The sequence below is a fragment of the Citrus clementina genome, unplaced genomic scaffold (assembly GCF_000493195.1).
Source record: "Citrus clementina cultivar Clemenules unplaced genomic scaffold, Citrus_clementina_v1.0 scaffold_3, whole genome shotgun sequence".
In the NCBI taxonomy this organism is placed as follows: Eukaryota; Viridiplantae; Streptophyta; class Magnoliopsida; order Sapindales; family Rutaceae; genus Citrus; species Citrus x clementina.
The window spans coordinates 42,782,088-42,795,477 of record NW_006262339.1 but is presented as its reverse complement, the minus strand read 5'-3'; the positions used below and the strand labels follow the sequence as shown (position 1 = coordinate 42,795,477).

The following is a 13,390-nucleotide window of genomic DNA, read 5'->3' as shown; positions in this document are numbered from 1 at the left end:
TTTTATACTGATTCTCGTCCCTTTAAAAATTAAACATCTTATTTTTATTTATCATTTTTCTTTTTTTGCAAACCATCCATCAGATGTATTTCATCACAATAAAACATTGCTCGGAATCACAATAGTTCAGGATCGATTCTCTAAGAAAACCAACAAATCTACTTCTCACATCTTCAGCGAGGGTTGTATCAAATTTACAAGAATCACATGCTTATTAAAAAAAAAAAAAAAAAAGTGGAGGCAAATGGCTAGCTTCGATACCTGTGTGATGATTTACTGAAAAATAAAAGAACCATTAACCAAAAGAATGAAATTGAAAGGTCAATTTACATAATGCGATAGCGGGGGGAAAAATATAATAGAATACGAATATGAAATAGTGAATACAGAGTAATTTTGAGATTTTAAAATTTCGATAGTTGATAACTAAATACATATCTTAAACTTAAATTAATTTTATTAAATCATTTAATCAGTTAATTATAAGACATATATATGTTGAGAATATAAATTATCATACAAGTTCCAAAATCTGTATGACACGTCATCCATTTGAAAATTTTACAACCTCCAGGTCACGCACGTTTTACACCATGAAAAAGTTTTATAACATGTTATTATTGTCATTTGCATGGCGAAACCATAAACGATTTGTCATATGAGTTCCATTAGTTGAACAATCTGTCATTTACATGGCAAATAAACGACATTTCACACTTTTATACTCCGGAGTGAAAATCATATTACATATCCTCTATGTTATAAATATTCAAGCAACCTTTCATACAGACTCCATAAATCTTTTCGACTTGCCATCTATACGATAAAGTTATAAAATCATAAAGTTATAAAATCGTACACCAAGTTTAAATATCTAATAAGGGTCCGCCTAACTTACGTTGAATGTAAGTTACGGTCAGCCTGTGAATTTTCATCTAGCCCCCTATGCTCTATATTATTTATATTTTATTCATGAATATTATAAACTTTTTGAAATGTAAAATTTCGTTAACCCCCTCTACTCAATTTTATTTTATTAAAACCATAGAGTATGAATTCGCCCCCATAATTTTAAATTCTCAAAATAACCTCCATTTAATTAAAAAATATAATTATTTTTAAATGAATTATAATTATAATTATAATTTTATTATAATCATAAATATTTTTTAATAAATTATTGTTATTATTAATAACGATAATAAAAATATTATAATTAATTAATCTATTAACAATAATTAATAATAATTTTTATTAAATTGTTAGTAATAATAATAATAATAATTAATGAATAATTAACATATTTATGATTATAATAAAATGGAATAAACACTGAGTCTATATTTATGTAGGAGACTCTTTTATATATCTATACTTTTTTAATTTCAAGTACTTTCAAGATTTTTGTTACTTTGATAAATAATAGTTTCGTAGGCATCTCATTATTAAACGGTCATTTTTAAGTGCTTTTTGCTAAGTTGTTACACCTTCGAGGATGTAAACACATTTTTCTTGCTTCTATTTTTTAAATGCAAAATTATTTTTATTGGGTCAAGCTTAAAATTTTGACAGAAATTGTCATTTATTGGTCTCTTGAAACTCGATAATGAGTATTTAAAGTCGAAGGTAGCATTAGCAATACATTTACTATTAGTTAGATAATCATTAATTATTATTATTATTAACAATTTATAATGCTTTTTATTCTTGTTATTAATAATAACAATAATCTATTTAAAAAATATTTATGATTATAATAAAATTATAATTATAATTCATTTAAAAATAATTATATTTTTTAATTAAATGGAGGTTATTTTGAGAATTTAAAATTATGGGGCGAATTCATACTCTATGGTTTTAATAAAATAAAATTGAGTAGAGGAGGTTAAACAAAATTTTACATTTCAAAAAGTTTATAATATTCATAAATAAAATATAAATAATATAGAGCATAGGGGGCTAGATGAAATTTCACAGGCTGACCGTAACTTACCTCCAACGTATGTTAGGCGGACCCATCTAATAATACTTAATGAATTGATTTTGATATATTTTCATTTTAAGTTTTTTTTTTTCTTTTAATTCTCATATCTACCCTAGCTATTAATAAGAGGGGAACTAAAGTCCTTGCATCAACTTTTATGTGGTGTTTGGTTGGGAGGAGAGAATGGAGGAGATGAAAGGAATTTCAATTTTATTTTTATTTCCATTGTTTGGTTAGACAAAATATATAAGAATTTAATTTTTATTATAATTTAATATACATTATAATGTAAAATTTAAATTCCACACCAAGTAGTGAAGAATTTAAATTCCTCTTATGTTGGAAACTAAAGTTTTTAAAATTACCCTTCAATTTTTTAACTTATTTAATGCCATTAGTAATTATTATTTATAATTTTATTTTATTAATTTAATATTATAAATAATTATATATTAGTTAAATTTAATAAATGATTTAAGAAACTTACCAAAATAAATAAACTTATTTATTTAGCTTCGATACTTGTTTGCCAAATTCTCTTTCTCTTGGTAATTTTGGACATTTGTGTAGGTGCCTATGAAAGGGTCGAGAAGAAGGGTGACGTTGATCTAATTCTCAAAGATCTTGTGATGGATCTTCAAAATATTACAGCATTTTATATCGGGAGGAATCTCTTCAACCCAAACTCTATAATCTGGAAAACTGGAAAATTAACAAACAACTTAGCTAAGTTGTGAGGGTAAGTGTTTCTAGTTCTTTTTTTTTTTAATCCTGATTACACATCAGATTATTGCATTACACAAATATTTACAACAACTATTATTATAACAGATATATTACACTGATATTTACAATCATATATACATGATTGGTACTTACATTATTATATTGAATTCTATGAAATACATGCCCAGACAAATAACTCCTAACAGAGGAGGGATATCCCTACTCCATTCGCATTTCGTAAGGGAGAATGATTTATAGATATTAAGAATATTTAGCCCCCACAATGCTTTTGTGGGGGCTTGAACCGCTGCCCTCAAGCTTATGAGGGCAGCAGCCCACCACGTCAGCCTTGGCCAAAGTGGCAAGTGTTTCTAGTTCTGAAGCTGTGGAAAATAACTATTTGGCCGGTATTTTGAATCTGCTCTTGAGTATCTTTAATTATCCAAGAATTGAGATAAAAATTAAATAAAAAAAGTGAGAGAGAGAGACTTTAATTTTTGAAGGGACAAAATAAAAATAAGATATTTTAGAGGGGCATAATTTGATTTAGAAGAAGTTTACAAGGGAGATGATGTGGATGTGCCACATAAGTAGTATGCATTTTGGAATTTATATTTGAGATGTGTAGTATTATTGTTAACCAATATTTAAATTCTTGAGCCAATTTGAAAATTCTAGTAGAAAAAAAGAAATAAAGTTTATAATTTACTACAAAATAAAAGAATCAATGACCAAAATAATGAAATTGAAAGGTCAATTTACATAATGTGATAGTAGAAAAGAAAAAAGGATAGAATACGAATATGAAATAATAGTGAGAGAAAGTGAGTGAAGAGTAATTTTGAGATTTTAAAATTTTGATTGTTCATAATTAATATACATATCTTTTATATGGGTATATATAAGAAGAATTCCATGGGTTCAAATAGCCACCCAATAATTAAACTTAAATTAATTTTATTAAATCATTTAATCAGTTAATTGTAAGACATATATATGCTGAAAAATAAACTATCATACAAGTTTCAAAATCTGTATGACATATCATCTATTTGAAAATTTTACAACCTCCAAGTCATACACGATTTACACCCTCCAAGTCATACACGATTCACACCATGGTGTAAAAGTTTTATAACATATTATTATTGTCATATACGTGGTGAAACCATAAACGATTTGTCATTCGAGTTCTGTTAATTGAACAATCTGTCATCTACATGTCAAATAAACGACATTTCATACTTTTTATACTCCTGAGTGAAAATCATATGACATGTCCTCTATGTTATGAATATCTTAGCAACTTTTCATACAGACTCTATAAATCTTTTCGACTTGCCGTCTGTATGATAAAGTTATAAAAACATACGCTAAATTTAAAATAACATTTTCTTTATTATTTTACTATTCTAAATAAAATAATTTTAAGTATCTAATAATAATACTTAATAAATTGATGGTAATACATCTTCATTTTTATTTTAAGTTTTTTTTTAAATTCTATTATATCTATATCTATATCTATCTATATCTATATCTATCTATATATCTATATAAAGTTGGGACTTGAGGAGGTGATGTGGCATCACCATTTCTCTTCTTTGTATATTCTCTATTATCTAATAAATAGAGAATTTTTTTTTAGATTTGGCTATTTATCTTCTCATAATTAATTTGATTGTTATTATACAATAACAATTATGTAAAGATTTTAATGATGCATATTCTTTGTAATGAATATCAAAGGGGGAGTGTTATGAATTTATTAAAATAAATGTAGATGTTCATAACATATATCTCTTAGTCTCCCCACTATCTCCCATTAGCAACCTTTAGCTTCCCTATAACTTCCACTATCTCACAAGGAATTATGATCCATAATTTTTCATTAATTTCATGAAGTTAATAAGAGGGGGAACTAAAGTTTTTGCATCAACTTTTTATTGGTGTTAGGATTTGAACCTCCGCCCTTCATCTTTTAGAACGTAGGTTATTTCATAAGGTTACAAAGCCAACCACTCATTTTTATTTTCAGTTAATTCAATTAGTCAAGTCCAATTTTGTAACTGCACAAATCATAGGCAATGTTAAATAGGGCGAGGTCAATTGAACCCGACAAATAACTTTTTGTACGAATTTTTTGATTAATTTTTATATTATAAAATTATCCGTACGGTAAATTATATTATAAAAGTGTTGTAATAATTACGAGCTTAGAAATCACAATAAATACCATCAAGTTTTAACAATTGAAATTTTACAACAATTACTGATCACATTTAATAATTAAATCGTATTAAAATGATGCACATTTCTAACAGGCGTAGCCATTTGTGACATGAGCAGTCAATTTGATACGAACATGGCGTATTTAATCCTTTCATATTTTCCTAAAATGACACGATTATTAATTATGTTAAATTAACATCACTTGTTTATTAACTATATCAGTTTAGAAATAGAAATTTTAATATGCGAGTCTGTATCTAAAATCATTAAATACTCTGATAATCATATCATGTACAAACCGAAGCAAAACTTAAACTGGGTTTAAATGGATAGATGGTCCACCAAGTAATTTATAAAACACACTAAAAAATCTGATAATATCTAGAGTTTTGTGGGGGAAAAATAAAAATAAAAATATTCTAATGGGATAGTTCTCTAAATTACACGGCTCGGTTGGCACTGTCAGCAACAGTAGATGAGGAACGACATCATGGGCTTATCCAGCATTAAAACGACAGCGTCCGATTGACTAGCAAAGAGCCGGCTGGCTATTTTCCGGATCCATCGAGGTGTCGACAACAGAAACGTTTCTCCCACGAAACAATGATTTCGACATTATTCATTCGTTAAATCCCCAGTTGCCCAAATTTGTCTTCTCGTTGCTAGCTGCTCAGTTGGGTATGTAAGTGTAGTTGTACTCTTTTGTATTATTCTCTTCTAGATATACATATATGTATGTATATAGTAAACTTTGAACGTATAGATTTTTATTTCCCTATCTGGCTTTTGGGTATTTGTTATTTTTGGAATTTATTGAGAAATTTTGGAGTTTTGGGTTCATCAAAAGGTTGTAGTAGAATTTCTCGAAATTTCACTTTGATGGAGAATTCATCTACAATGATAGGCCCAAGAGGTCTAATAAAGAAGTACGAATTTGTGAGAGTTGTAGTTCAATGCTTGTATTCGTTAGGGTATCAAAAGTCTGCTTCTTGTCTGGAGTCTGAGTCCGGTGTATCATACAAGTCTAAAGGGTTTGAACGGCTGGAAGTGCAAATACTTAATGGTGATTGGGATGGTTGTATTGATACCCTTATTGCAATTACGGATTTGAACGATGAGAGGAGAGCCTCGGTGTTGTTTCCAGTGTTCAAGCAGTGTTTTTTGGAGTACTTGAATCGCGGGGATGACTCTTTGGCTTTGAATGTGTTGAGGAAACGGGTTTCGTCCTTGCAAATGAGCAAGGACACGATTCATAACCTTGCTTCTAGCATGCTCTGCTTGGAGGGGATGAACTTGGGGAAGATAGATGAGGGTGTAGTTCTTGAGCTGCGAAAAAGGTTGTTAGTGGAGCTGGAAAGACTGCTTCCTCCACCTGAAGTGGTGCCGGAGAGAAGATTGGAACATCTTGTTGAAACTGTTGTTACATCTCAGATTGATTCATGTCTATATCACAATTCATCAGTTGCCATTTCACTTTATGAGGATCATTGCTGTGGTAGAGATCAAATCCCCACAGAGACTGTTCAGGTATGCATCTTATTGCAGTTGAAATCGATACCGTTGCTGCGTTAATAAATCTAGCAAGAGAGTTGGATCCTGTAACTGCTAAAATACTCAAAGTTAAACCTACAAAATTGTAAGGGCTGTGGATTTTGCCAAATTTTAGATTATAGAATACAATTTTTCTTTTTTCATAGTTAGAAATTTTATAAGCTATATTTCCCTTCGAGATGAGTCATTTAATAGAGTGACACAGGAAATCAATTTCCCAAAGTCCTATTTATTGAAATTACTCGTGGAGCTGAGAATAATAATATTGATTCATTTCCTCTTATAATCATTACTTGGTGATTAGAATGTAAATTTAAGATCTGTTTATTTGATTGAATATCCATGCCTCTTATTGTAATAAAAAGGTCTTGATTGGAAGTTTATGACACAATCTCTAAAATGTTTCTAACATTTTTCATAGTTAGAAATTTTATAAGCTACAATTCCCTTCAAAATGAGTCCTTTAATAGAGTGACACAGGAAGTCAATTTCCCAAGTCCTATTTACCGAAATTACACGTGGAGTGGAGAATAATAGTATTGATTTCCTCTTAGAATCATTATTTGGTGATTAAATTGTGAATTTCCCTGAAGATCTTTTTATTTGGTTAGAATAGCAATGCTTCTTATTGTAACAAAAACGTCTTGATTGGAAATTTATGACACAAGCTCTATTATATTAATGAAATATTAGGCTATGAGCTTATACTTGTTGCTAACAGCTATCCATCTTCTTCTTATGGCATGTGGAGATGCCTCATGCGTACGCATTTCTACATATGCTTATATATAGAATTTATCAGAAGACCCTATGATCTTTTATTGGTAATGTAGCAACCTTAAGATAATGCCTCTCCCAAATAACCATTCTGGTTTTCCTTTCTAAACCATGTAAATTTATACATAGCTTAGCTAGAGTGGAGGAATGAACTGAAAGCAATATATTTTCGTTGTTTCACTTTTGTAAAATTAGGTTGGATAGTTGAGCAAGTCAATATTGCAAAGTTACAAAGGCTTTTCCACCCTATGTTAAATGTTAAATGTTTATTAGAGATCGTATTGTATCATTCTAAATTGCCTTAAGCTGGTATCTTTCAAGACTATTCTCGAAACTCTCAATCCAGTATGGCAGTACTTGTCCTATCAAAAAATGCATGGCAGGACTTGAATCCTGTATATACCATACGCATTGCTGTTGATTGCAAATTCCTAAACTTGTTCATGGTCATGCATCTAGATAGTTATGCTTATTTGCAGTAGAAGAAAAATATTATCTAAGCGAAACCCTAGGAAACAATACATATACTGTGATTTATGCCAAATGGATATCTTGTATTTCTTGCTCACAGTGGCTTGCTGTTTTATGATATTTTATGTATGTGGATATCTTGTATTTGTTGCTCACTGTGTCTTGCTGTTTTATATATTTTATATATATGCAACTCCATTGATTTCTTATTGTTGCAGATACTGACTGAGCATAAAAATGAAGTTTGGTTTGTACAATTTTCTAACAATGGAGAGTACTTAGCATCTTCATCAAGTGACTGCTCAGCCATCATATGGAAGGTATGCTTCAGATGTGATCCTAGCCATTGCCTATTAGAAGTATTACATCAAGCTTCTTTACCCCTTTTGATGGTAAAGTTGCTAATTTGAAATCGATGTAACACACAGAGAGTATAAATTTTTTTGAAATATTGTACTTTCTGAGTATTACTCTGGATTCTAAATAATCTTTTTCTTTTGCAACATTTAGTGAACAAAACTAAAATTGGTTGCCAACTATAGCGTCAATTGGAAATAAACTTTTAAGAACCATGTGGAAGGTTGTTGTTGTTCAGTGATGTTGTTATATACGATTCGTAAAACATGAAATACACACACTTGCTCCAAGCACACACACGCATGTATGATAATTGCTTAAGCTTATAGATGCATGTAATTGATTTGATATCCAGATTATAGATTACTACGTAAACTTGTAAAAGTGATTCATTCTTTTGTACTCCTCCTCCTAGGTGCTGGAAGACAGTAAACTGACATTGAAACACACTCTCCGAAGCCACCAGAACCCAGTTTCCTTTGTGGCATGGAGCCCTGATGACACAAAGTTGCTCACATGTGGAAATGCAGAAGTTCTCAAGCTGTGGGATGTGGAAACAGGTATCTGCAAGCATACATTTGGGGATCATGGCTTCATTGTCAGCTCATGTGCTTGGTTTCCGGACTCAAAGCGACTTGTCTGTGGCAGTTCTGACACTGAGAAGGGCATCTTCATGTGCGACTGTGATGGGAACGAGATAAAAGCATGGAGGGGGACGAGGATTCCCAAGGTTTTGGATCTTGCTGTGACACCAGATGGGGAAAATCTTATCAGCGTTTTATCAGATAAAGATATTCGGATACTAAATTTGGGGACATATGCTGAGAGGGTCATCTCTGAGGAGCACCCAATCACATCCCTGTCGGTTTCGGTAGATTGTAAGAACTTCATTGTCAACTTAAACAGCCAAGAGATCCACATGTGGGATGTTGCTGGAAAATGGGAAAAACCATTTAAGTATACGGGCCACAGCCAAAACAAATATGTGATACGGTCCTGCTTTGGTGGCTTGGATAGTACATTTATTGCCAGTGGCAGTGAGAATTCTCAGGTATGCGCATTTTCCCTGTTTCCCCAAGTATTCGCTTTTTCTTGCATATAAAGGATGCAGATGCATGCGCATGTGTTTTTTTGTTGATTTCCTGAACTTTCCATTCATCTTGATGTTGCTCCACACTTGCCTATATTTTCAGACAGCAAATTTGAAATGTCAGTCTAACTTGACATTTGGTTTGGAGTGAAAGAGTGTTTTTCTCCCCTCCTTCAAAGCAAGCAAGTTGTGTTATCCTTTGAATTAAAAAAAAGTTTTCATTTCTTCCCTATATCATCAGACACTACACAGTTGTGGCAATAATAGCGTCGTCAGCTCGCCCTCAAACCGACATAATAACTATGTTATAGTGCTTATCTTCTCCATTATGTTGTTCACTGTTCTGGCCTTTGGACAAGATGTTGTTGGTTCTGCTGTTTCTATCTCAAGACTGCATCCACAAACGTAGGATCCATTCATTCACGGTCCCTTATTTGGTGAAGCAAATAGAACTTTCTAATTTGTATCTCTGTGTCTTATCTTATCAGATCTACATTTGGAATCGGCGAAACTCTAAACCAATTGAAATTTTATCTGGCCATTCAATGACTGTAAACTGTGTGAGCTGGAATCCTAAAAGGCCTAAGATGTTGGCATCAGCTAGTGATGATCACACAATCCGGATCTGGGGACCATGCCAATCCAGTGAGATATAGCCTGTGGAGCTCATTTGAACATTAACAGAAATAGATCTTCAGGTCCTCTGTACAGAGTCTGTTCTTTTGCAATAGTTATTCATTTATAAATTTGTATACCAGCGGCTTTCTCTCTGCCGGCGCAATTTTGGCACTCATTTCATTTGTAAATTCCCATTTCTTGTGTTCTTTGTGCTCTTCCCTCGTGTCTATCAAGCTCTATGAATTTCGAGTATAGTTGGCAGTTCATCCACCGGTTATAGCAAGTTTATTCAGTTTGTTCAGACTGCGATTATAATAAAATCACTGTTAGGATTATGTATTTCTATCTGAAAATGAATTTACTTTAACTGAAACTAATGGTAAGTTCTAGGCTACACTCGGTCCGCTGTATTCAAGAAGATTTTCCTTCGTTTTCCAGTTATTTGAGGCCAAGTTTGGGAACCCCGATTCAGTTAAAAGCGTTTTTTCTGGTACTTTTCTGCTCTGGCTGTTTGCCATAGCTCCGGGTGTTACCAGATATTGTTTGTTGAGTGATAATTGCTTTTGTGTCAATTGAACCAACTGAAATAACTAAATTGCATTAATAAGTTGTGAAAGGCACAATAGCGCTTAATTATTACCTTTTTTTCTTTCTGAAATATAAATGGTGTTTTATTTATTAAAAAATAAAAAATTCTGTAAAAATTTCAAACTCTAATCCATTTTCTATGTTGATGAAAGTTGTACCTATAATTTTTTTCGAACTCAGTGCCGGTGACATGCCCTCAGGTCACAATACAACACATAATTCAATAAATTCTCTTAACAATTCTTGCTAGATTAGGCGTAGGCACTTTATTTATTTATTTTTAAAGATTTTTTACTTGATTCGATCAGTGAAAGCGTACGGAACTGCGGATTTTTCTAAGAACCCCATTCCACTTTGGCTTGTTGACTTAAAATTGATCTTAAATGGATTATTTATTTATTTTTTTAGTTACGTTGTCCCTGCACTGGAATACTCGTTTTAGCCCAAATGGCAATAAAATTCCGGGTCGGTTCGGGTCTGGAATGAAAGCTTGAATTGTCTCCGTCACATCTCAAATCAACGGGTCAAACTTCTGTTATTCAAACCCACAGATCTGGTTCGAATAAAGTTCCAACAAAACACAACAAGCTGTATCACTTAATTCTAAAACTTTGGTTCCTCTCGGCTTCAATAATCTCCACTCCTTTTGATTGGAGCCAAGCCTCTGCCTTTGCCCATTGATTCTTTTGCAGCTCGGTCTCCCGTTCCTTTGGTAACTTCTCCACCCCCCCCCCCCCCCCCCAAGTTTTGCATTAAATTCTCGTGTCCTTTTTGCTGAATTTGTAGCGCATCACTCTGGGTGTTTTAATGATTCGCTTAAAATAATTGATTCTTTTGTTCGAAACTAGATCAGTTTTTTTTTTTTTTTTTTTTTCAATTTCTTAGATTAGGATAACTTGCTTGGTTGATTGATTTATTTAAATTTTTGCTTGGAGCTTAATTTGGAAATTATGCTGCACATGTTTTCTCTGTGAGGTATTGAAATGAGAAATCTTCAGAGTTTTCCACCATCAGTATTGTTCAGAATACTGTTGCTGTTATGTAATTATTTATCTATAAGCAAGACAATTTGAGTAGTTCATGATTAAGCTATATTTTCATGCCAACAAACAAAGTTTATATAAAAAAGGGTGGTTTGCAGATATAGACTTACTGGTTTGCAAATCGTAACCCAGCAAACGATTGAGAATGAAACCTATATTGGTGCTTCATTTTGGATATGTAATAGTATTATTTCAATCTGCGACTGTTTCATTAAGATCCAACATAACTAAAATGAAGAGCGGCAGTTACCGGCAGTCCATCTAAGCAAACATAGGAATCTATTAGAAAAGGTCTGGGCAATTTGGATGAACATTTTGTCAGACTAATGACCTGATTTGTTTACCTATCAATCCGTTCTCGCATGTCTTCGTTAAGATTGAAGTGAGTGTAAGATCAAGAGCAAATATTTTTTTTTTCCTTTTTGGTACCTGGCTCATTTCCAGTTAAGGCGAATAAATTTTTGTATTTATTTCAAGGCGAATAAATTTTTGTATTTATTTCATAGATTTGATATCTTGGAGTTTCGAGCTAATTGTGTTTATTGGTGTCTTAGCTTGATTCTTACATTGTACACCTATATGTAATTATGCGTCTGTAGGATTAAGAGCTATGAATTGGATTCAACGGAAGATTCATCTCTACAATGTCACATTTGGACTCTACATGTTGGACTGGTGGGAGCGTTATCTTTTCAGTATCCTTTTTCACATTCTTTCTGACCGATCTAATGAAAGTATTATAAAGGAAACGAAAAGAAACTAGAATTGCACTCTGCTATGGTGTTGCACTTGTAAGTTCCTTAACTTTGGCAGATATTTTGGTGGTGGTTTTGATGTGGTTCATCTTTTACAATGGGTCAAAATATGTAACTGACTTCTTCCAAAGGTAACCCTACAACTTTGTCGGTGCTCACATCTAATAGTACTGTTTGCATTTATCCTACATTTTAATTTTCAGAATTCAGTTCTTGGGGTGTAGGACTGGAGGATTGACCACTGTTCTTTGTAACTGTTATGTGTGTTAGCTCATTGATGTTTTTTTGTATGGAAATGATTATTATATTTCCCATGATTGATCATAAAAACTTAATGGGGACTGGACCCATTTGTGATTTTGTGGATGTAAACTCCAGACTAAACTTTGTGCGAGTAAATCAAAGCCAACTTGAAAGGATATCTTCCACCGGTTACCAATGTTGTCATGAATATTCTTTAGCCTTCACTCATAATTACATATTGACTGAGTTAATTTTCTGGATATGTGTTTACTCCTAGTTCTTGTTTTTTTCTGAAGAAAGTGATTGTGATTTCACATAAGTTGGAATATTCCATGTTGAAATATAAAACAGTGTGTTCTGTAGTTAATATTATGCTGCTACCAGCGAAAGATAGTTTGCAGGGAAAAAAAAAATAATCAAGCGTTTAGACTCATCCAAAGGGTTGAGTGAGTGCACAATTATTGATCTTCATGCCCTCTCTATCTCTCTCTAAGTTGATAATGTGGACCAGCAAGTCAATTTTTGGTAATTGCACTACACGCTGCCGCTTGTCATGGTGCATGTGTCTGTGCGTGAAATATTGCCCTCTCACGAAACAATATTATGATGCTGCTTAATGTTCTTACAGTGGTGCCTAAGTTACTTTTTACGACTCATCCAGCATTATTTGGTTCTGAAACTAACTTTGGTTTCTCATTTATTCATTTCAGGCATTTAACAGTGACCTGAGTTACTACAGGTTGGAGGATCCCAATTCCTATCCTAGTGTGACAATGTTGAATATCGTGTGGGGAGCCTCACGATGATTTTATCCAATTTTAATTATTCCAATATGTGTAAAAGTAATTGTGCATGTTCCGCACAAAATTGTACACCATTTTGATGAAGATTTTATAATTATTACTCTTCTTCTTCTTTGAAACTTTATTTACTCATCTTTTATGAGAGCTAT

The 13,390-nt window shown here is 32.3% G+C and overlaps 2 protein-coding genes across 3 annotated transcripts; both read left to right on the top strand.

Annotated features, from left to right (window-relative positions):
• Window positions 1–5,394: 5,394 nt before the first annotated feature.
• Window positions 5,395–10,148, top strand: LOC18048551 (WD repeat-containing protein WDS homolog). Of its 2 annotated transcripts, XR_002906454.1 has the most exons (5): window positions 5,395–6,472; window positions 7,963–8,064; window positions 8,517–9,152; window positions 9,295–9,596; window positions 9,680–9,770. XR_002906454.1 is itself a non-coding variant. In XM_006443644.2 (4 exons), the coding sequence occupies exons 1-4, from the start codon at window positions 5,681–5,683 to the stop codon at window positions 9,845–9,847; spliced, it is 1,698 nt and encodes a 565-aa protein (XP_006443707.1). In that variant the 5' UTR covers window positions 5,395–5,680; the 3' UTR covers window positions 9,848–10,148. The 2 variants fall into 2 exon arrangements, 1 of the variants encoding a protein (XP_006443707.1); XM_006443644.2 differs by lacking the exon at window positions 9,295–9,596 and having other exon boundaries at window positions 9,680–10,148.
• A 647-nt stretch (window positions 10,149–10,795) lies between these two features.
• Window positions 10,796–13,360, top strand: LOC18048550. Its single transcript, XM_006443642.2, has 4 exons — window positions 10,796–11,109; window positions 12,040–12,135; window positions 12,254–12,326; window positions 13,149–13,360. Exons 2-4 carry the CDS (start codon window positions 12,051–12,053, stop codon window positions 13,165–13,167), a joined length of 177 nt encoding a protein of 58 aa, XP_006443705.1. The 5' UTR covers window positions 10,796–11,109; window positions 12,040–12,050; the 3' UTR covers window positions 13,168–13,360.
• The last annotated feature ends 30 nt before the right edge of the window (window positions 13,361–13,390 follow it).